Genomic DNA, 24,203 nt, shown 5'->3' on the forward strand with positions numbered 1-24,203 from the left:
TGCAGATCGATGCACTGTAACGGACTGCTGATGAAGATATGATATACGTACGCATGGGTTGTCGGTTGTTGGATCGCGGAAGGGGCTCGGGTTATTACTTACTCTAGGCGCGGGTTCGAAAAGGGTTGTTGTTTATTGGTATTAGGTCGTCTGTTAGGCGCTGGCGATATATAGCGTATAGGGGCACGTTTCTGTTTACCTACTTCCTGAGTAATTTTTGTAGAAGACACTCGAGGCGGATTCCCCTCATTTGGCTGGGTTGAGCGATTGCCTGGGTGTCGAGAAATATATACATACATTAACCATGACGCTGTTGTTCATATTTCGTTTTCTTGCAAATATAACTTCTTAATGTCTATTCTGTCTATTTCCCTGTGCTCATATCTTACAACCATATTTGTATACAGTAGTCTAAGAGATATATGTCCACAAGTCCATGCTCGTAAGAACGGTTATGTTTTCGTCTATTGGTTGATGTACACATGTTTCCCCCTCTCCTCGACCTCCACCTTCATGCCAACAGCGACCCAAGAAGACCGCCCATCGTCAGGGTTGTCGTCACCGAGCAAGCCCGACTCAGCCTTGGCCTGGGAACTGGGAGTTTGGTCCACCTCGAATAGTGGTGTCAGCTGCATCCCGAGGCAGCCGTTTAGCGGAGCGCCCTCGTCGACATTCCGCAGAGCACGGAGAGAGCGATCTGGCTCTCGTGGATGTCTATGGCCTGTGATAGCGTCCACGTTGGGCATCTTGCATCTTTGGCGCGAAGAACATTAGTCATCTTCTGAGTCTGCGAACTTGTGGATTTAACACGTACCTAACTGTCCGGCACGAGACGTGGAATACAGTGTCGTTGTACAAACCCGATTTTCCAGGCTTGAAACGTGCCATTTTCCATGTCTCCTCGTCGTAAGCGGGGACACCAGACACTATATAACACAAGTTTAGTAGGGTTGGTTCCTCGCTCATTGTATTTGGGAAAAACTTACGAATGATATTCGCGCGGAATCGACGCACTACAATGATGTGAGTCAGTTACTATCATTTCAGAAGTAGAATAGAATGTATTGAAATTGTCGGAAGCTTCCATGCCATAAGGCTACCCAGCAGATGGACTTCTTCAGTCTAGCCATGGCCTGGATAGGAAGTGCATGGCTTCGTTAATTACTCACCGTCGAGCTCTTTGAGTTCCTCGTCCTTTGGCACCTCTTTACTAAATTGCTGTACACTGCCGAGTGTGAGCATGTGCAGCGGGTACTGCGTATAATTAGCTTGCTTCATGAGGTAAGCCGTGCAATCCTTTGAATACTCACGGCATCTTGAAATCCGGTAACGGGTTGATACCCTGCCTCATCTTTCAGCGGCGCGCATCTATAGACTTCGCGGAGTCCGGCGGGGTCGACACGGAATAGGCCAAGCTTATTGCTCACACCCAGATAAAGCATCAGTTCCCTGGGGAGCTCGGTGGACACGTTGAGGGCCCTGACAACCTCCTTCCAGATCTTGACATCTTCAAAGGTGTACCCCTTCGCTTTGATCTCGGCTACGGAGGGGAAGTCGATGGGGAGCATGATTTCCTTCTCGGGCTGCGCAGCAGCGCCTCTGGCGAGCTTGGCCGCTACGGTGGACAAAAGACCGCGCCACCCGTTCTCTTTCCACGGAAACCTCAAGGTTAGAAACGCTTCCCTGGTAGGCTTTATCGACTGCCTGCGCAGCTTCATCTCATCGGGCAGCCACAGATCCACTTTGATAGTCGCAAGGAGCGGAAACTGCCTCTGCGTGATGAATTGCCATGTGTGCTGGTTCTTGTCCTTGTCGGACGAGTCAAGGGACACGGGGAAGGGGCTCTTCAGCTGTGCAAATGTGAACAGGCGATCGAACTCCAGCCCTTGAGGAAGCACCCTGCTGCGCGTCACCTCGATGCCCCGGCAGGACTTGACGGGGTAGATGTACAGGCTCTGCACAATAGCCGACCCCCCGTCTCTAGGCGCATGGTCGGCCGTGTGCTGGTTGTTGAGGGCGCTCTTGGCCTTCGACACACCCGCTGGAGTGTGCGTCTGCAGGAGAGCGTCGCTCTTGCGGACCGGCACGGGTGGCAGGACCACGGCGACGGGGACCATGAAGGCGCATACCGTGATAAAGAGCAGGACAATCGAGCCGAAGTCCAGATTCAAATCGCCTAGCACGGTTTGGCTCGCCATGGTTGCAAGGAGTGTGATGTGTGCCGCGCCTTAATGATCGCTCTTCATCTACCCGATCTAGGTATCTACCTCTGGTTTTTTGTGTGGTTGTTTTTAGCTGCTTGGCCAGCAAGAAGCGGTTTTACGACGGTCTTTTCAGTACATGGTCTGGCGAAAGGTGGACAGTTTTGTTGCCAAGACACAGCTGAATGAGTTGTTTCTGTATTACTTGATTGATACTATTTGAATGCAGTACTACACAGAATGTCGTGCCTCTTTTTGCCCTGAGCCCTGAGGAAAAGTTCAGTTGAGACACTTGAGAAACAAGTCAGGGGCCGCCCACGTGACGGCGCGCGCTTGTAACAACTCCTTTGTTCCCGAGTCAGGCCACATTGTCCTTTGGAATCTCCTACTGCAACGACATAGCTTTTCATGGATATACTCACAAATCCTAACTATTGAGACGTTGCGACATTGAGAAAATCAATTATTTATCACATCTTCGATATATTACCTAGAATGTACTTAGGTAACTAGGTAGGCAATAAACCGTTCGGTCTACTTAAGTATCGATACAATTACTCTTACTGTACAGTAGGCAAGTAGATAAGCCCAGGCAATGCGCCCTTCGGTGATTCTTACTTACTGTAGTCCGCCTTATTACATACCTACTACCTACTATATGTATACATAGGTAGCAGTCCTTGTGCAGAGTGCCAGAGCCAGGGAGCCCCAAGCAGAAGCCGCAAGTTCTGGCCGAGTCATCGGAACTTTTGCCTTAGTGTCCGGCACTGCAGGTAAAATACATACACTACTTAGTATAGTGTATACACTAGGACCCTAGTGCAATTGTATTATGCGTAGCAGTTATAGGTGCTAGACTAGTGCTTAATGCAGATACATGCACATGTAATGTAAAGTATGTAGGCAGAATCTGGAAAATGGTCTCGATGCTGTGATGGTGTGTAGCGTTTTGTTCTAAAATTAGACTAGCATTCTCTTGGGTTGGTAACCCGTGTATGACGCCGAAAGAGCCGCAGTGGTGTAGATGTGGTACTATACCCATCCTTACCTGCCGTCACACTGCACTCTGGTATATCATACTATACTTACTATGGGTTGTACTATGGGTTATACTATAGGCAGTACAGATAGAACTGTCTTTGCATCTACTAAGTACAACCAGGGAGTATCATTGCATAGCGTAGTAGAGATAGTGGAAGCACTTGCGTACGTGTAATGAAGGATGGGCGGAGGGAGGGACGGAGGGATGAAGAGGAAGAGAGGAGAGGGAGTGAGAGAGGTTTGGTACTTGGTACCCCCTTTCACGATATGTTCTGGCACCCAGTATTCGTTCCCTTAAGTAGAAAATAATCAAGGTAGGTAGGTGAATGCGAATGGCCAATACCACATCACATGAGTTATCTATTTTCAAATTGGATACTATTGTTTGTTACACAGTGTTATGCCTTTCATGGTGTATCGAATGCTCAGCAATATATACTTATATATCTATAAGTATTGGGCTGGGAGGTGACCTACACTACCCCGTGGCATGCTAAGTTTTCAAATCAACATGCTAGGTAATACGTTTATTATACATTAGGACAGGTGAGAGGATACAGCGATTCTAGAGGAAAGCCGAAACTCGAATGTTTATTCCAGCATAATTTACCTCCTTCATCGGAGATATCGGACCCCGTCTTCGGCCGCTGCCAAGTGTATTTGGTACTGACATACTTGGGATAAATTTCGCAGGATTCCGGTAGGCATGTACCAATGGCCAGGCTCATTTATAATTGTCCACATATGCCTCGGGTTCTTAAGCCGGGAGGACAGAGGTGCCAATGAGGCTCACCATCTAGTAGATAACCCACCTCAGCAAGTGCGTCAATTTATCGTACCAACTTGGAGAACCGGCTGATGCCAGTACATGCCTCCTTGGTAATATAGCTGCAAGCGTTACTGCGTACTTGGTATATATTTCACATAACATTGGAAAGTACTCATGGTTATAGGTAAACTAAACTATAGGATTATGACAGGGATACCTATTGCGATTCATTCGATGTTGTGTACACATCTAAGGTAAAAACTGCAGCACAATTCCTACATCACGCGGGTCTTGGCTGGCTGCATAAACTGTACAGATACGTCCTACCTAAGGTTACCTACCTACTCCTGTTGTTCACGTTCTTTTCTGCCTATACGTACTACATAGTAAGTAGGTACTGATGAGGTAGCATTGGTATATGCGTGTCTACAGATTGGGACTCCGGCATACCGTACACACAGATGAATACTTTACTGTCCATCATGCTACATTAGGTACATTACGATATTCTCTGCCATCACTCCTGATCATAGCCTTGCTCAAGCCTTGTCTTCAAGCAAGATTTTGTTACACTAAATGAACTCTAGTTGTAAGTAGCCTAGTGGACGGGACTCAGAATGGAGATTTCACAAGCCTAAGTTTTGGCGTTACATATTTCCCAGGGCTGCGGGTTTCAGCGTTGCCGAGCGTCCCGACCTTCTTCATCCTTCGTAAACTGCCATTTGGCGTGCCAAGGGGAATCCCACAAAGCGCCCCGGCGGACGAAGCGCCCTCGCAGGCAGGCGGCACGAATACTGATACGAGAATCACAGGAATAATGTAACATGACAAATGCTACACGCATATTCGAAGTGTGGAGGCCAGGGTTTGCCATGTATCGAGCCCCGTCAAGCGTCCACTAAAGTCGGGCTGCCATGCGGAGTAGCGGCGCCTTGCTTGGCAAAGAGGGGATTGCCTCCCGGCCTAGTACTGGCTGGGCAGCTGAAAAATCACGTCTGCATGGCCAATTACTACGTACAGGTTGCTGTGGAGTATGATTCGAGGGGTTGGGCGCTTCCCAGCGGACTGGGAGTCATATCGAATATTGCATCGTACTAAGGGGTTAGGGTTGTAGGGCAGCACATCGCGTTTGGTTTGTGTGATTCGCATGTACGTAAGGCTCGAGTTGGTGTCTTTCTTGAATAACTTGTTCTCTTATCTACTAACCTAAGTATGTGATATACCACCGCAAAGACTGCAGCTCCGGTCTGCGTATACACACGTCCTTATGAACCTCAGTGCGCTCTCTTTGCTTTCATAGTACGCTACCAAGGTTCGTAATCAGGGGGACCGTAACTCAACCCCCGACTTGAAAGGAAATTGCCGTTACCTACCTCGGCACTGGATACCCTGAAAGTAGCCAGAAACCTGTCCTAGTATAGCGTGCCTGGCTAGGCAGCGGAGTAGCGTACAGGTACCTACTTGGAGTTTGGCCCTTCATCGCCAATACTTACTTAGTGTAATATTGCACGATGTCATCAATCTCGGATTAACAATATATATGACTATATCATGTATTATGGTATGGAACATCTCCTCTCAATACCAAGTATTCAATAGGCGTCAGGAATCGGATGAGAAGCGAGTCAATCCCATAGCTCTGTCGATAGTAGATATTCATAGTATGCAACGCTTACATATCCAAACTATATTCGTCCCAACTTTAGTTCGTACTAGCGTCCGGCTTCTCGTGATAATAAACCGAAGGCATCTGCTGATCTATGCATAAGAGGAATCTTCTTTGTCTTACATAGTACGCCAATTTGTACTCCAAATGCTGCACTTACACCACGATAATGACGGAAATGGCTGGAAATAATCAGGCTAGGTACAATATTTTTGTCGCTTTAACCACATACATCTAGATTCTGCTTTATGCATATAAGTTGTCATTGAGACATGCTCAAGGCGCCGAGGGCGCAAAGCTATCCTAAATATTTTTCACTTTACGGGTTTAGTAAGGAAGTTAGTGCGACATCTAACACGTGGTAAGGGCTTGGCTTGTTCGGAGAAGAACTGTCCTGCGTGGAATTCTCAACAACTATCTACACTAACAACCAACCTAAGTACTAGTATGTCGATAACGTATTAGGTTGAGTTCTAGGCACCTGTGAATAGGTAGGGAGGCATATTTACAGTATACCCTATATGTGGTCATATTAAGTAAAAGGCTCCTGGTACAGGGGCTCTCCACGCGAAAAAAAAAAAAAAAAACGAAAACAAAACAAAAAAAGTCCTTTAGACTCAGTAAGTACCTACTCGGTATCTTCTTCCTCTGGGGGGTTTCTGTAAAATTATGGGCGGTAGAAGATGGCAAAATGATATCTCATCCCTGAACGACTTCATCAGTCAACACATACCGACTAGGGAGCATACAGCATGAGACTAGCTTTTCACTGATCTCTATTTGATATACAGGTAAGCTTTTCAGGCGACTGTGTACATGTAAATACGCCTACACTGTCTATTCATCTTGCTAACCCTCATAGTCAAGTTCTCAATGCAAATATGATACGGCTCTAGCCATAGGCTTTGAAGTCGACTCCAATTGAAATGATTTCTCCGTAAGATGTGGCTTCACAAAGTAAAGTACGAAGGAAGGCTTTCAAATTGAATAGTCGGCACAGCGTGTAGCTAAGTATATTGCTAGCTACAGGGCCCTTGTTCAGACACACCTTAGGAGACCAATCAGCAGATTCATTACCACATCTCCGAGATGTCGACATCCACACAGGAACCACACCATTTATCAAGATAGCACTACCTTTCGGCCCCATCAAAGATTAACATGGTCAAGGTACAGCTGCTGAACGGCCAGGGTGCTGATTCGTCGTGTCTACCTAGAAGTTGCAAGCACCGAGGTCAGCTAGCTTGCCTGCTACAAGTCTGTATCCTGGATGTATTCTCTGTTTATCTGTCACATGCTACCTACTCGAAAGTCGTAAACCCTCTTGTCTCATTCCTAGTTGGAGACTCAACTTACATAGTAGAGACAATGAATTACATCAATAGTGTAACAGGGTCGCTATCTCAAAAGTCCACACAGTGTCTTGTAGTCCCCATCAAATACTCCATACACAGAATTAAGATGCTTGACAACGATTTCAACATAGTGTAATATTTTATGCAGCGTTTAGGGCGTGGCAGAGTGGCAAGCTCGTTACATAGCTGCTAGTCTCTCATCAAATCATTGCCACCGTCTCATACCGAGTACTAAGCTTCTTACACACCCTGCTTGTACTCAGTCGTGCTGGGCGTCTCCTGGCAAGCTCTGTAGATCAAACAATGGACAGTAGAACCTGCCATCTCTACCTCTTGATGTGGCACTACTCATACGGTAACTTTGATTCTACTTACTTACTTAAGTCAGTGAGAGAGGTTCGATCGAGAAAGAAACAACTTCCATCTGTAGTCAATTTCATGTGCTGAAAATTCATGCACGCAATTAATAGTAATACCAATATAAAATCGATATATAATACACTTGGTGTATGAGCTGAACTCTCCCTCTCAAGCGGCACGTACGCTAGCGCGGAAGACTGAGGACCTAGACAGGTACTCAGTGTAGCAGCGAGGAGAATGGTACGGCAATGTTGAAATCCTAGCGTGTCCATGACCGTGGCATCACAGCTTTACCCCTGTCTCATATACACCATGGCTAGACCCTGTTGCAGACTGTCACCTGCTGCATACTAATACTAAGTCGGTATTACATTGCCCAGTGTACAGCAGAAAGTCTTTACCAAGACGATGGTCCTCCGGGTTGAAGAACCCTTGCACGGACACAATCCGCCTTTCCCCCAACCTCAGCTACGCTTCGACCTCTGACCTTCCAGAGCTCCAGAATGCAGGTCCAGCAAAAGCCCGCATCGCCCCCGGATGAACAATTGATGGCAGATTCGTGACGAAGCTCGCCTGTGTGTTAGTACCGTAGGGAGCAAGTCGAAACTCACTTTCTAGGTAGACCCCGTATCGTCACCCTGGCATGTGGCAGATCCAGTTGGCCATCACAAAGTGATCTGGAGTCGAAGGGGGCGAAATCGTGTGCTTGGCAACATTGCCCCCACCCTGTTCGGATCAGCATTTGGTCATTCATCGAACGTGTAGCTCTTCTGTACGTGCAACCTTGCCAGCTTCCTCATAGTCAACCAAGATACGGACGTTGGGCTGCCGGGAGGTCCCGCAGAACTGCTTTTTCTGAAGAGGTCGGGTTTAACGTATGTCTTGCAGGACTATTCTAAGGTTGACGTAGTGTTGTGGAGTATTGCAAGATCAACTATCATAGGACCCCATCTTCAACCTCTTGGCCACTTCCCCAGGCGGAGTTGCGCGGCTGTGAGGGCATCGCCTACTTCAATTCATTGGTGTGTGCTGAGAAACCGAGACCTTGACCCTCTCTCATCCTCCACAACGGTCAAGAACAAGGTCCGATCAGCTCCATCTATAGTACACTAGCAGAGAGTGTAGGAATCAACTCGCCGACCACCATACACAAGGCCCCGCTACACCTACAGTAACGATCCCGTCAGCAGATCTTTGGCAGGCTTCTCCTAATAAGAGGGCGTGTAACAGCAGGGGAATGATGCAAGATAGACAGCAACAGCCCCACCACATCTTCACTTCGACCACAGACACTTGCTACTGCGGCCCTATTACCTTTCAACTTGGGGAAAATACAATACCTACCGGGCTCTCGGCCTATAGCGACGGTAGTGCGTCTAGCTATAGCAAGTTTTGCCTATAGATCGCTCATTTCTCTTCCCTGCCCTTTCCGCGTCCATTCCTCGTCTGATCTCCCATTCGGGGACCTAGTTCATTCGAGAAGCGCCGGGGTGATCCGAGCCGCTACAGCAGACCAGGTCCTACACCCCAATCAGCTGGGGGGTGGTCAACCTTGCCCACATCGAGCGCGTCAATTGGGTTCTTGAAGGATCAGCTACCTCCCGCTCGAACCTGCTGTATACTCCTCTTGAACCGGTCGACTGTGCCTGTGTGTTTAGCTCCTGTTTAAATCTATCACAATCTACAGTGGCTTCCAATATTTTGTCCTCGAATCCAATAGTTTTTATTATCTACTTACCTTTTGGCAGTATTCTATTTCTGGCGCACCCGGTCTAGTTCCGACTGGGGCACTGCCCGCGGCGCCGATATAAGGACGGCGGGGACATCGCCGTCTTTGTGAAGGAGCAGCATAACGCTGAAGACACTGTTTAAGCCGCGTTAGCCCAGCCAAATTCCACACTGTTGTCGTGGTCTACATGATTAGGTATAGCGCCAATGAGTGGATTCTACCAGATATCGTCCTCCTCAATGGCGGAGATGGGGATTTCGCCGAATGCAAATCTTCAAGACGTCGAGGACGCCCACTATCCTCCCCATCCACCCCCGCAAATGGGAAGCCATCCTCGACCTCTGACCAACCAATATCAAAATCTCGGGTACTATACTGGCTTCCCAGAGCCTATCGTGTTCCAAGAACCAAAACCACAGAACAACCGAAACAAGAAGAGGTCAACACCAGGAGTAGATCACGTAAAACATCGTAGAACACGATCAGGATGCTACACCTGCAGAAGCAGACGAGTCAAGGTAGGAGATCCTGAGGTCAAGCATACTTGGGAGGCATGCTAATATGAGGACAGTGTGATGAGAAGCACCCCATATGTGATCGTGAGAACAATCCCGTAGTCAGATTCAAAAACACGTGTAACTAACTCCACTAGGATGTCGCAAGGGGAAGAGGGAGTGTATCTACCCAGATCCATCCGCAACGAAAGGACCTGCCAACAGCAATACGTCGAAAGAAACATCATTGACCAGCCAAGAGGCGAGCCCGGAATCGTCAATAGACGATCTGGAGGATTTTGAAAAGGAAACGAAGCTCGAATCGATTCGTGACGAAGAGGAACCGATCGTACACTCCCCCCATTACCCACAGTCGACGAAAGGATCACATCGTGAACGCGCAGCGTCGGCTTTCCAGTTACCAAGGGCAGGGAATCGTCAGAACTCGGAGACGCCTTCGCTGGAAGGAACCAAGAGCTCGTCCCCAGCGGTTTCTACAGGAACTTCCGCTAGCTTAAGCACGACCATCCAATCGTCCGATGCAGCGCTACAGCCGAGCACGACTAGCTCAAAGTGGGCTCATCTTCACACAGATATACAATTCTACCTGGATTATTTTTGCGAAAATATCACACACTATAGCTATGGAATACCAAACGATCCAGACGGCTTTTTTAGTTCCACCTTGCTTTCCATCGCCATACGTGAGGGAAACGATGCATTGTTATATGCAGTAGTTGGGTTTTCGGCATACCATGCGACGCTTCGTCAACCCCACGGCAAAGTTGAGGACTTTCTGGGATACTACAATAAAAGCGTTACGATACTTCTAAGCAGTCTCAAGCGCGGAGATGGCCACAGACTACCTAGTCTTTTAACGATGCTTCAACTCGCCACAATAGAGGTAAGAGCCGCTGCGCTAAGTCAGAGCCAATGGCAATGCTAATCTACGTCCAGGAATACCTGGGTGACTGGGTGAACCTATCGTTCCACCAAACGGGCGCGCTACAGATTCTGACCCAGCTTTACTCACCAGAAACCATCAAGCAGTCGCCTCTTAGCGCATTGCTGACGTGGTATATTAGGTTTGACGTTTCCGTCGCGATGATGGGAGGGTTTGGGACAGCATTGCCGAGAGAATGGTTCGTATCCGCTGTGGAGGGAAGCGAAAGCAAAGTGGAAGACAGCCCGGATGACTTGGCTTGGAGGACTGAGATACAAGCCACAACCCTGCGCTTGATATCCATGGATATGTCCCTCCTATATGCCAAGTACAGCCAGGGGCAGATATCAGCCGAAAACTATTCCACGGAGTATGATCAAGTCTCAGTGCGATTATGGGATTGGAAGAACCGACTTGATCCTGCCATCACCGATGCGAATTTCCTCGTCACCAACTTCCAATACAAGCGTCCCCTAACGGACGCCGACGTTGTAGATCCCTACCAGCCAGGGTCTCTCTACGACCATCCCTTGTTCTCAACCACAATCCTACTGATGGAATGGCACTCGATCATTATAATGCACATGAGTCGCCAAGAGGCTTATGGACTGCAACAGGAACCCTCTAATGAACTGAGACAGCTTGCGCTCTCGGCCTGCAAGATGTACGAAACTGTACAACGCTGGCCAGATGCTCCACCCGGCGCACTTATCGCAGTCCAACCTTGCCTTGCTCTCTCGTGTCTATTCATTCCTCGGGACTCAAAATACTCCATGTGGACTAGGAGGAAGTATGCGTTTCTGGAAGCAGCAGGGTGAGTTGAATTCTCTTGTTCACTGGCCCGAAGCGTTTATTTGCCTGCCTCAACGTGATGCATGATATCATTTCTGCCTTTCTCGATCCGGGAATTGACGTTGTTGATATGATATCTTCTGTGCTTCGCATATGAACCTACCTGTATCGTTTGAGCGAGCAGTTGAACTTACGTATTGTTAGATATATTTTCCCAACGACGATGCGCAGCCGTATGGCCGAGCTGTTCGAAGATCCGTCATGCATCCAGTGGTGGCTCCCCCATGATGAGGGCTTATCTCCGACTCTTCGAAAAATCCGAGCTTTCGCTGATGCACATAACGGAAGCTTGGTGACACAGCAGACGGAAGCTCTCCGAGAGATAAGCGCCATCTTCTCCAATATGCGCCTCGACAGCGACGACAGTCCGAGCCCTAGGGAGCCCAGTAGTACCAGCACAGCTACAAGCGGCAAGGGGAAGAATGTTCAGGGCAGGCGTTGATCCGCATACGAATGTGACAAGTCGACACGCCGCCGGCCCGGTTTCGATTAAACCTATAGATGACATGCGAGGGAACCTATGCAATCCATAGCGAACCAGGCGTGGTTAAAATTGAAGTTGCACAAAGAGGACGCCAAACGGCATTGAGTGTTATGACAAGCCACGATCTCCGAACTGACCGGGGCCTGAAACGTGACATCCGATCCTCTGAGACGGTTCGGCTATGGACCGAGCCGTCATGCAACCTGGATGCGGGACGGGCCAGGGGTGCAAGATCTGAGGCCATAACTTAGACCTGCCCCGTCGTAGCGTGTGGATCGTATATACTACCCATATATACATGTCGAAGATCGGTGTCCCCGTCTTGCCGGTACATCACCGCAACCCCCAAGGTGTCACTGGCCCCCGTCTTTTGTGTGAACCGCCCACAAACCCGGTTCCTAGGCTCGCATCACAACGCGGTATGCATGCCGGATGAACGTACATGAACTGTTTAGTGATATCCACAGGGGTTCTCATCTCATCTCATCCTATTCCACCCCATCCCGTCTCCATCCCATCCCCTTGGCGAGCAGCCCAGGAACCGGAGGAACTCCTCCACAGATGTGTAACAGTATTATAGATGGATGAATCTGCCAGGTGAATATACTTAGAATGCTGCAGGGCTGTATGAGGAATATAAGAGAGCCCTGATATCTGATACTCACATCCCAATTGATGGAACTATGTCCATGCGTAGACCTCACCCCCAAGTTTCATATGCTAGATTTCGTCACTGTAACCTTGCGGTAACACCTACGCCCCTTTTGCACAACTTGGTTCACAAGACGTCATGCCAGACTTTTGTTGCATAACAATAGTCTGTTCGACTTGACTGACATGTTGATCGACTGCGACTACGCATCCGGTTCACACTTGTATGCCTAACCCGGCCGTGAGTAAGGGCCAAGCTGCCACATTCGATAGAACAAAATAGGGCCCAAACACCAAAGATCTAAGATTATCCCCTCACATGTGTCCAAATATGAAGTGCATTAATATCATGCGGATAAGGCATGCACGGTGTTCTTGTGGCGTTTGCGTATATGCCGAGCTTAGGTGTCTGCTACTATGCGTACCACAGACGCAAGCCTAAGATAACACATTGTTATGATTAGGATGGGTCAACGTGTTGATAAGCGTTGTATTTGTCATAACGGAGTAGGGGGAAGCGGGACTAGGCTATGGACAATATTTCTGCACGAGAAGGAAAAGACTATAATCACTCAGGGTAGCATGTGGGTGGACTGCTGGTTCTCGACTCTCTTGGAAGGGTCTCTTCTCTTGGCCGTACACTTACCTACACAAACATCATGCTTCTAATATTGTCGAGAACTAAGCTAGGCTACGATAGGGCCGGACGGGATATCTACTGTTACACCTAGATGTTCATGACTGTCATTGTATATGGCCAGGCCAGATAAGGAGAGCTTGAACGCTACCCACCATGCCATTTTTAAATAACACAGCCATACAGTTTAAAGCCCCTGTTAGTACTAGTTATAACTTATATCGCGATTATGAGGAATAGCTATTGTAGCCGGACATACATACAATCACGCACACCTACGGGAAGTCCAATACGGTACATACCGACATACATGCGCTCATCCAAGGGAGAAAGCGAAATAACAGGGAGAATAATTATGGTCCACGAAGGTTAGGCCCGCCGTCATGCGTTCGCATTGATGACTTCCTAAAACCTCTACAACAGCCCAACGCCTCTCCTCTCACATTTCTCACACCTTACTCAGCTTTCATAGCTTTAAACTCATGTGTGGTCAAAGGAAGAGGAGAAAGGGCGGAAAGAATATAGGAAAGATGGCTGCTGCTGCTTACAAATTAGGTAGCGTGGATGTCAAAGACCTGATTCTGCGAATATATAGTGGTTTCACTACTATGTGTCGAGAGTTAAGGCTGATAGGCGCGCGTGTTCAACTTAACTATTAAGCCAAACTCAGGTTATCGACCCTTTCTTTCTGTAGTCGTTCTCTTGCCCTTCATCAGATGCGAACGGCTTGTTTCCGTGGTAGATAATGGTTGGCCTCCATATCACTCTTTCCAAATTCCACTTCTTGCTTTAATCCTCTCGCGGCTTCCATATGAGCAAGCAGGACTCCTCAGTGGGAGTACGTTAATGAACAGTGCACTTATGCAATGCTGAGAATTGTGAGAATATAATTACAGGGTTTATAAGGTCGTCGTAAGTTATTCGTACATAGGTGTCTAACATAATCCCTATTTGCCCCCTCAAGCCTCCAAAATTGATATTATACACGGTCCAATGACTCCTGAAAGGCGCGTGAGCACGAACCACGATATAACGCCACCCCATAAAACTCGTCCAACCTTGATACCGGTTCCACGCCTGTTCCCAGCTACTGTAGTAGTATTCGAGGGCTGCCTTAAGGCTTGGACCGCTGCTGTCGACTCTGGCTCTGGCGCAGCCTGTTCGTAACCTCTCTTGTACGCTCAATGATGCGTTTTGTATCCGCATCGGGTTCTTTATCATTGGGCAGACTTCTGGACGCTCTCAAGCGTCGCATCTGTCGTTCAACGGATTTGCTTTGTCGGATGATCTCATCTACACTTAACGGGTCCGCATTATCTTGTTCCAATCGCTCAAGGCGGGCTACGGGGTCCTATCCCGTGCTCGAATCCTCGGGGTCTGTCTTTTCTTCGCCTTGTTTAGGGCTTGATTCCGCGGCATTTTCGCTAGCATTCTCCGCTGTAGTTGAGGCCGCCTCCTCAGGGACTGAGTCGGTGGCCGCCGGGGTGCTTTGTTTATCCTCATTATCTGCCCTAGGCTGTGACTCATCTGCGACCTGCTCACTGGGTATTTGAGATGTTTCCACGTTGGTCAATGCGGTATTTTGGGCAACCTCGCCAGTGGGGTCACTTTGAGGGCGGTCAGGATCGCCCGGGCGAGCAGAGGACTCAGTGATTCGTGTGTCTATGCCTATGTCGCCCTCAACAATGACAGGGACCTCTACCTCAGATTCTTCCTCGGTAATATCTTTAGCTGAAATGCGCATCTCCTTTAGCTTATCGGCGACTTCTGAATGCTCGTCTTCGCCCTCTTCAATGACGGTTGTCACGGCACTGCCGGTTGATGGTCTACTCGAGTGTCTTGCCGTATTGCTCCTACGCGCGTGTAAACTACTTCGATCATCTTCGTGTTCGAAGTCATCATTATGGTGAGAGTTCGACTTGACAATAGACGTCACCGTAGGTCGTTTCTCTTCCTTGTTAGAAGCGCCGGGCTCTAAGCCCTCAGCCTCAGGAGGAAGCTTGTAGTTTTCTGCCGGTAGCAGATCGTACATATCGCAGACGGTCTTGAAGAAAGCGTATAGGCCAGTGCGAGACTCCACTGACCAGAATACTTGTCGGTGCTGAAACCAAGCATGCGCAAATATTCTATGAAGTCGCCTGAACACATTGACCAAATTCTTCAGAACTGCGCTTTTGTCGTGACCTTCGGACACCAGAACGAATCTGCTCGGGAAGATCTTGGGATTTGTGACTACATTTGCCGCCCAATCAAGCGTATGACAGCAATAATCGATTGCGCAACAACTCTTGGGCTGGTCATGTACGGCGCATAAGAACTGCCATTCGGAGGCGCGCATTTCAGGACATGTCGCGGATGAGCAAGGAGGGTTGTCGAAGAGAAAGCCGACGATCAAGCTATTGCATTCTGCGATAAGAAAGCGACAGAGCTCGTAAAGCCACAGGGTCCGATCGATGCCAGGCGGCGGCTGGGTGAGCTGAGCAGCGGCGGCGCGCGTGATGGCAGTAGTGTTGGAGGCAGTATGGTGATAGTGGAGGGCGGCAAGATGTTCTTGCAGTTGGAAAGCCGAATCGAGCTGTATCAAAGAAGCGAGATGGTCAGGATCGCATGCATGCATTACCACGGCCTCCCCCTCCATGTATGTCGACAAGACAAGACAAGGTCATGGGCAGAAGACATACTTCGTTCAAGGGCACCAGGGGCGGGCCGGCGGCCATATCTTCGGCTTTGGTGCCCGGGTGGATGCGGCGCTTCGCGTTCGCGTCGTTGATGGTTTGCTCCATCTGCGGTGTCTGGCGGTTCGCAGCGGCATTCAAGCTTGGTGAGAGTTGGATCTCGGCCGGCGGCGGCGGGGAGGGAAGTCGAGGCGATCCTTGAGTGAGAGACATGGCTCTGCGCGTGGACAGAGACGAGGCCGTCTTGACCCGTCTGGGCGATCTGGGTGATCTGGGGTGTGTCGATTTGATTGTTGTTTTCTCGTTGTCGTCGTTGTCACCTGTCACATATAACTAACTAGGTAACTAGGGGGGGGTTAGCCCAAGGTTAGACTACGCATACTTCGGTAGGACCTGTAGGTAAAAAATACGGTTATTCCTGATCGCGCCGCGCCGAGCCACGCGCGCAGAGAGTACTTCTGTGCTGCCCGATCTGCCAGGTTTATGATTGGTGCCCAGATATTTTCGTGCTGCCCCTTGTCTGCCCTTGGACGAGGTTCAGTCGATGTACTAGCTCTTAACTAAATACCCTTGTATTCAGGCTTATGCATTACTCAGACTAAGGCATGTCAGGGATTGCCCCCGTCTCCATGAAATCCAATACCTATACTTACATGTACATGTAGAGCAAAGGGCGTGTCCAATCTGCAAAGGCCGAGTTTGCCTTGTTTCTCAAACTCTAACGATATCAAGTCGCCGTAGGCACTTCTCATAAGCTCTAAAAGCAGAGAAGTCTCTTTCGTTTCCTTCCGGCGCCTCAATCATGGACATTGACGATGATGCCCCTCCAGAGCTTGTCGAGGCGGGGCAGGACATTGCGGGAGATGAGGTACAGGTCAAGGTTCCAATCACCATCGTCACAGGTAAGGCTTCCATTTACCTAGACGCTCAAGTAGGCCACAGGCACTAATTACATTGCAATCAGGATACCTGGGAGCTGGGAAAACAACGCTTCTGAACTATATTCTCACAGCTCGCCATGGCAAGAAAATTGCCGTCATCATGAACGAGTTCGGTGACTGTATGAACTAATTGAAGATTGGTAGAGTGGAGGCAGCGTGCTGATCTTTCATAGCCCTCGATATCGAGAAGTCTCTCACTGTGAACAAGGGTGGCGAGCAGGTTGAAGAGTGGCTCGAGGTAGGAAATGGTTGCATCTGTTGCTCGGTGAAGTAATTAATGAACCCTCCATATGGCTGCAAAACGAAGTCTGACCGCTTGTTAGGGACTCTGGAGTCAATGCAATTGAATCATTGATGGAAAAGAAGGGGGCATTCGATTACATCCTTCTCGAGACCACTGGACTCGCAGATCCCGGCAACCTTGCCCCGCTGTTCTGGGTCGACGAAGGACTGGGTAGCACTATCTATCTCGACGGTATCGTGACGTTGGTTGATGCCAAAAATATCCTACGAAGCCTGGACGACCCAGCTGGTAAAGTTGAGAACAACCAAGGGCATGATGATAGCCATGGACCGTTGATGACGACCGCCCATGTACAAATATCACACGCCGACGTGGTGGTTATCAACAAGGCAGACTTGGTAACCTCCGAAGAGCTCGAACACGTCAAAGCCCGAATAAAAGCAATCAACGGCCTCGCTAAGATCCATGTGACTGAACAGAGCAAAGTGCCGCAGTTGGAAGGCGTGTTGCTAGATTTGCATGCCTATGACCGAGTCGAAACCTTAGACGCTACAGAGAAGGGGCATAGTCATCTGGATCCTGTTCGTTATATCCCTAGTCCCTTGTTCAGTTTCATATGCGCTAATTAGCCTAGACCATATCCACAGTCTCCTTCAGCATTCCATTGCTGACTGTGGACCAGCTCCAGGAGATAGATGGATGGCTCAGATCCATTCTGTGGGAAAGCGAGATCCCAAATGCAGCAACAAGTCCAGCTCACATAGAGATACATCGACTGAAAGCGCGTCTAGTCTTTGAGGATGGAACTACTAAGATAGTCCAGGGCGTGAGAGAAATATTTGAGATTATAGATGGACAAAAGTCTAGCACTGATGTTAGCACAACTTCACAAATGGGAAAGATGGTGCTGATTGGAAGAAACATACACAAGGTTGACGTGGAAAATAGCTTTCTTGATAGAATACAGGATAAACCAGTGTGAATACTCTAAAGACCAGACTGTGTTGGTGCTAATTACTTCGCATCTGTCACTCTATTCATGTGCCTATCGAAGCAACAGGCACTGCAGTTGATGTTTCTATTTAAACAAATTACTCCAAGCAGACAAACAGGGCTAAATGAAGCTCCATGCAAGATGTAGGAGTACATATCTATAACAAGGGCAGTAAATACTGGGCTTGGAACGGGGAATTCAGATTACAATGATCAACTAGGGCTGCATAAGTCCTTGACCAACCAACTCCTTCTCGCTTGTTGATGGCTTGACTTGACTCTATATACAATTAGTCTGCCAGCCCAGACCGCCTAGGTCTCTGGGGTCTGTTTCAAGAAGCGAAGTCTGTATAACCTCACTTTCCAATATTGCCCAATATTTTCTGCATGTCTTGAAAGATCATGAACAGCCTGCAAAGGTCCTTCGTAAGGCCGAAGTGCAATGCGAACTGCATATTCAGCTAGCACAGAGGTTGCACGTGTAACAATATCATAAGTCCACAAACTTCTGATCATATTCCCAGAGTAAAGACGGCGACCATGCAGCGGCATTTGGCAATAGAGTAAGATTTGCACGAACTAAAAAGTTATTACATCGTGGTATGTGCAGCAAGTAATTGCAACGCTTGAATGCATACCTAGTTATCCCATCTTTCCCTTGTACACAGACTACCTAAGTCGTAAATTACGGGACATAGAGTAACTGAGAGATTGCACGGGTAAAAGCAAAAGAAAACCCCAATCCCTCCCCCGAAACGCCTCGAATTTCCAACTCCCTGATTTATTGACAGTCGGGCGGGCTGGGCAATTGTAGCACGAACGAATTCTTCTCATCTTAAATCAACAATCATTGTTACAATGCAAATTGGGTATACCCCCTCCCAGGTCCCCGATGTCAGCATATTCCTAAACATACCCAGGTTATGATACTAGTCACAATATTTCCAAAATCAAAGACTTCGGTAGTTGTAAATTCCTAAGGGACTAGATAAGCCTCTTTAACTTACTTACAGGCCTTTGTGCAGTGACGTCAGCAGGCACTCTTTCTAAACAGGTTCTAAGTTAACGGTTAGTTTCTGATCATACTGCAGTATTTGACTGTATAGTCTACCTAAAGACCTAGCTCGAGCCTCTGAAAAGATACTAGATATGTAGCTAATAGATGGGAAGCCCTAGGGTTTGTGGGTGAATGCGATAATAAGGACAAGGCGCTTTGACGCCAAAGGGAGGATGCATGATCACATCAAAGACAGGATGCGTTCTAATTTTAGTGTGTGAGACTGAGCCTTGTACTGTAAACAAAGACACTGGAAACGGTAACCATGGCAGATTAGTATGTATTGCAGTCTCAAGCGAATATAAAATGCTGCGTGCAACGCAAACCAACAGACAAAATGCCTTTCCTACAATACTCATAGGAAGAATAGATAGGTAGCAAAAAAAAAAAGAGCGCGATGTATACAACTTCGAAGGCTGAGAAGCCTATCCGGCAAAGCAGAGAGTTCCCTCCTGTGGAATCTCGGAATAGACTAGAGAAAAGACGGAAGATGAGAAGGCCGGCCAAGAAACCAATAGGCCGACGGGCTTATAAAGTCAACTTTCTTTTTGATCACTATTGCAGCGATTGTCAGCACGACCTCACTCAGCTCCTTGATCACTATTGCAGTTGCAGTCATGGAGATACGAGGCACGCTTGTCGACATGAATTCGAACAGGGAGACGACCACTGGTGCCCTGGCAGCGATTTTCTCGACAAGATGGATGAATTAGATGAGCTTCATTTTCAAGCTCAAAATCGGCAAGTAGAGGCGTTGCAGGAAGCCGCGTCATTGGATGGAGGTGAAAACGCGTCATTCATGTTAAACAACGATAAAGAGTATGTAGACACTTGCTAGGTATATTCTCTAAATTTCTAAGGTTTCTGGATCTTTTAGACAAGTACTATAAAGAAATAAGTCGATATTTTAGATATTCTAATGAATATAGGAGTAGTACTCTAAAGTAACTTCTTGGAGCTCAGAGCTCGATTGCCTACCATCCTACTGCCTAAGTAGGTGCTGAGATAGCCTCGTAAACCCAGCCATGCCTGAATGACGACATTTAGCAAGTGCAGATACGGATACACGTGCTGAAGTCCCTGTAGCAGCACGCTAAAGAGACAAGGCTGACTGAGCTTAGTGCCCTGGGCAGCCCGCCTATTGGCCACTGCACCCTGGCCGGTGGGTCTTCTCTCTGAATCGGCGAATCAAGCTGGGCACGCCTGGAGCGAAGCCACCATGTGTTTAAACCCCCAAGGTCGAGCTCAAAACCGATAACAGTCCGACCACTCTTGTGAATCACTGGCTTCGAGCCCCAACCCCGACGAGACGATTCTTAGAACCATATATCCAGTCACTAGAGCGTCACTCGCCCTCTCACACTGGGATCTAGCCATGAATCGACCAGGTAGTGCTGTCCCGAACCCCCTTGCCCTACAACATCCTCTCTGCCTCCTGCAAACGCTTGTCTTGTTGCTCGACTCCGAATTACCGTGGCGTGACTGTCGCCTAAGCCGTGCCATCTACAACGAGCGACCCTCATTCTTCCTGCGAAACGTGCGATTATACTAGTGCATGACTGCGTGTAGATGGAGACTTAGGGAGGCTGGCTGCGGGTTGACCTGCCCCATCTCAGCCTTGTCGCAATCAGAACCTCGTTGAGCGTCACGGCGAAGACGAAGGCGGGATCGGTAGTCTTGGTCGTAGGATCTCTGGCGTAGAGGTTCTCGACACTGCTCCCACTTGTTGCCGCGCTATATATCAATCTTGCGTACACGCACGTACTTTGGGAGCCTGGCTAATTCGAGATATTGTCAGGAGCTGTACCGCAAACCTTAAGGGGGATGCCGGCTGGCTTTGGCAGCCAACAACAACCACCTCAACAGCCTGGTAGAGCAGCGTCAAGTCGGTTACCAAATGGAAAATTAGGTATGAACGGCAGAAACCATCACGGATCTGCTTGTCCTGAGGCTGACCTGGCGTCGTACTCACAGCAAACAATGCGCCCGGATGGGCTTTTGGCGGAAATGTCCCTATGGGCGGTGCTGCTGCTAGTAATCTCCAGAATGCCTCAAGGCAGTTAGGGGGAAACCTCAGTTTTGCACAGAGCTTGGGCTCGCAACCAACATCGTCGTTGGACCCGTCGTAGGTATATCCTTTTATTTACTTATTGTTGTGTTTTGGTTGCCTGGGACGTCTGGCCACACTTCGCCTATGTACCTAGTAGCCATGCCCACCTACCGCTGTCCTCCCACATGCTCTTGCACACATACACACAAACACACAGCATTGAGTTCTTGTCGTTTCCCTTCATTCAACCTGTGTTGCCGATTTTATTCAGCTTCATTTCCCGCATCGCTGCTTCCAGGATAGTTACCCACCATCGCGTTTTACTCATGGTGCGCATCATGTCAGCTCACCCGCTACTCTCACCTTCTCTGCCTGAAGGTGCAGATTCCCAATCCATCACTACCAGATCTCGCAAGCCAAAGCTTGTACGCAAACTACACTTGCATTCCAGTGGTCCTGCCTCTATGGAAACGTCATTTCCCAAGGAGACAGCACCCGCATGTGACAATTCTTATGATTGGCTTTCTGCTAGCAGCACTTTTAAGATGGCTTCATCCCCTGATTTAGATCAAGCTCAGAATAGCCAGTTTCTTGGTATACGCGAAGTCCAGTCCCCAACCCCTCTGCCTCCCGGGTTACCTTATGCTTCGGTTCTGAGCCGGTAAATTCTTATTATCCTTTGTTCTTTGGGTCTGCTGGCATACTGTTTCCAATCCCAATCCTTTGAGCCCTCTTCTCACACCCCAAGTCAAGCCGGACCTCTTTAAGATCATGCCCTCAGGATTGCTAATACTTCGGCAGGGAATTCCCCTCTCTCTCCAATAACGTTCAGCTTTCTAGCGGCAACCCGTCCTCGTTATGGGCCGGAAACTCGAGACCTATGGGTAGTGCTATCCAGCGAAATCAGCCCACTCCTCATTCTCAACAAACTCAGCAGGAAGATTTCTACTCAAATCCTCGCGTGAATACAACCCAAGGAGCGTTTCGGTTTGGTAACCAAGCAAGTATGTCGCAATCATCTCAGCCCCAACCGAGTAGCATTGACGACTTCCCGCCGCTCAACAACAGCCTAAGAAATGGCGATGGAGACATTGCCCAGGAGCGTGGGTCTACTTTGATGTCAACGCTGGGCTTCGGCGCCCAAGGCAACTCTGGAAGTGGTTCACTACAGGGCACACGTGCGGGTAACGGCCTACTTAATGCGCTGTCTGCGAATTCACGGACAACAGATGTTCGCTCACCTGATGGGACAACGGGGTTAGGTCAGTTATTCCGTCAGCCTCAATCACATGTAGCCACTTACAGTTTTATATAGATCTTTCTCGGTCCCAGAACCTGAGAAGCAGTAATGATGAGGCTCGCCAGAAACCACCTGGATTTCGCGATGATCCTTTGCCGTCCCAGTCTCCTAAAGATCCCGTGCAATCCTCTGAAGGTCGAAATCCCCTCGGCGCCATTGGCACAAATGAGTCGCAGTCGAGTAAAAACAAAGAGAACGATAACGTGCAACCACCCATTATCCATGACCCTTTGGCTGGTATGGCAGAGATCGACAAGTGGGGTATCAAAGGTCTGCGTACTTTAATGCATAACTATCCCGACTATGCCGCCAGTATTGCTGGAATGGATCCCGCCAGTTTCGGACTTGATCTCACTTCACCTGCGTAAGTATCAACGACGAATGTTATATCTGCTATCTATAAGGCTAACTTGGTCTTTATGATCTTTGTAGAATGATCTCAACGCAGATATGGTCTCCATTTCAGGATACTCCGCCGCGGCCACCCATTCCCGACTTCCGGCTTCCAGAATGTTACGAGGTTAAGAATGTTGCACCTCTCCGTAACAAGATCTCCAACTTCAACGAAGAAACGTTGATGTGGATTTTCTACAGCTGTCCTGGCGATTATCAGCAGCAGCTTGCTGCCGAACAACTGTGAGAGTCCTTCAGTCTGTTAGACATTTCATTTGTGTTATTAACTAGCTTGGTGTAGTTTCCAACGGCAATGGAGATGGCACAAGAAACTGAAGATCTGGTTGACTAAGGATGAGATTATGCACCCGCGAATTTTGAGTGCACAGCACGAGGAAGGGTACTACATTGTGTGGAATACTGACGAGTGGCGCAAGGATAGGGTACGTCTTTGCATCTAAAAATCAATCATCTGTTTGAACCAACGGCTACTAACCTAATGCTAGCGGTCACTCACGCTGCACTATGCAGATCTCGAAACCAACCCAAGTACAGGCTTGTAGGAGGGACATAGAACCGGATATAACTGACACGATCCTCGGTGTGAATACGCGATTGGCGTTTGTGTAGGTGTATGTACTAATGGAAACGGACGGACATGTTTTCCCCGGAAATGGCCTTTAGGGGGGGTTAATGGGCTATAGCCCTAGTGTCATGGTAGACCAGCTTTGCCTGTGGATTTGAATGCCGCTCAAGGAGCAGAGAGAGCAAGAAAGTCGGCTTATTCGAGGCAATAGCTGTTGGCTGAAATAATATCAGACGCGTGCGGGACCGATCATGGCTATCACACAATGTGTTCATTTCTGGGGTACCTATAGAGCCCCTAAGCCTCTCTTGACTACGATTTCCAACATTCCTGAAACGCGATAAAAAAAAAGTATAGAGTGACGATTGGAAGTCATGAAAGATGAGTATTGTATGCCGAGTCTGTTTCGTGAGATTCATTTTCCTTGTTAAAATCCTGGCCGGGTAATTAATTACGAGGAGTGGATGAGGTTTTGGTTCTTAAACCTCGTGGCTCTAATAGATGAACGCCTGAATCGTCGTATTATGTATGCACTTTAGCTAGCGAGAGCCTTCAAGCTGAAGAGATGAAGGTGCTCACTACCTACATAACCTAGGTAGGTATATTCATGATCCATGATAACAACCTTTCCCTCCTTTGAGAAATACCTCTGGTGCATTTTGCATTTTCGATTATGTAAGATAGCGAGCTACTTAGGTACCTACAGTAACACTAAGTAGGTAGGTATTTAGTGGGCTGCTAAGTGGGGTGATCAGCTGTAAATGTGCTGGCCCGAGCTTTGT

General features: G+C 48.4%; 5 protein-coding genes across 5 annotated transcripts; 3 read left to right on the forward strand and 2 right to left on the reverse strand.

The window, feature by feature from the left end:
* Positions 1–327: 327 nt before the first annotated feature.
* Positions 328–2,500, reverse strand: F5B22DRAFT_623510 (uncharacterized protein). Its single transcript, XM_047976066.1, has 5 exons — positions 1,311–2,500; positions 1,170–1,254; positions 987–1,013; positions 815–926; positions 328–753 (listed from the first exon to the last, which is right to left on the reverse strand). Exons 1-5 carry the CDS (start codon positions 2,196–2,198, stop codon positions 465–467), a joined length of 1,401 nt encoding a protein of 466 aa, XP_047826667.1. The 5' UTR covers positions 2,199–2,500; the 3' UTR covers positions 328–464.
* A 6,827-nt stretch (positions 2,501–9,327) lies between these two features.
* F5B22DRAFT_650682 (uncharacterized protein) lies at positions 9,328–11,852 on the forward strand (the record flags this gene model as incomplete). The annotated part of the gene is made up of 5 exons (XM_047979349.1): positions 9,328–9,639; positions 9,693–9,720; positions 9,774–10,519; positions 10,573–11,372; positions 11,555–11,852. The coding sequence occupies 5 exons, from the start codon at positions 9,328–9,330 to the stop codon at positions 11,850–11,852; spliced, it is 2,184 nt and encodes a 727-aa protein (XP_047826668.1).
* A 2,086-nt stretch (positions 11,853–13,938) lies between these two features.
* F5B22DRAFT_623524 (Mob1/phocein) lies at positions 13,939–16,331 on the reverse strand. Its single transcript, XM_047976067.1, has 2 exons — positions 15,864–16,331; positions 13,939–15,757 (listed from the first exon to the last, which is right to left on the reverse strand). The coding sequence occupies exons 1-2, from the start codon at positions 16,068–16,070 to the stop codon at positions 14,534–14,536; spliced, it is 1,431 nt and encodes a 476-aa protein (XP_047826669.1). The 5' UTR covers positions 16,071–16,331; the 3' UTR covers positions 13,939–14,533.
* A 138-nt stretch (positions 16,332–16,469) lies between these two features.
* On the forward strand, positions 16,470–18,257 carry F5B22DRAFT_623526 (cobW-domain-containing protein). Its single transcript, XM_047976068.1, has 5 exons — positions 16,470–16,759; positions 16,822–16,917; positions 16,972–17,068; positions 17,122–17,623; positions 17,677–18,257. The coding sequence occupies exons 1-5, from the start codon at positions 16,660–16,662 to the stop codon at positions 18,022–18,024; spliced, it is 1,143 nt and encodes a 380-aa protein (XP_047826670.1). The 5' UTR covers positions 16,470–16,659; the 3' UTR covers positions 18,025–18,257.
* A 2,070-nt stretch (positions 18,258–20,327) lies between these two features.
* F5B22DRAFT_623540 (uncharacterized protein) lies at positions 20,328–24,004 on the forward strand. Its single transcript, XM_047976069.1, has 8 exons — positions 20,328–20,480; positions 20,891–21,001; positions 21,067–21,217; positions 21,944–22,404; positions 22,458–22,806; positions 22,875–23,078; positions 23,137–23,278; positions 23,342–24,004. Exons 1-8 carry the CDS (start codon positions 20,468–20,470, stop codon positions 23,396–23,398), a joined length of 1,488 nt encoding a protein of 495 aa, XP_047826671.1. The 5' UTR covers positions 20,328–20,467; the 3' UTR covers positions 23,399–24,004.
* The last annotated feature ends 199 nt before the right edge of the window (positions 24,005–24,203 follow it).

This window comes from Xylaria bambusicola (assembly GCF_022495145.1).
Source record: "Xylaria bambusicola strain CBS 139988 unplaced genomic scaffold F5B22scaffold_57, whole genome shotgun sequence".
NCBI classification, from domain to species: domain Eukaryota; kingdom Fungi; phylum Ascomycota; class Sordariomycetes; order Xylariales; family Xylariaceae; genus Xylaria; species Xylaria bambusicola.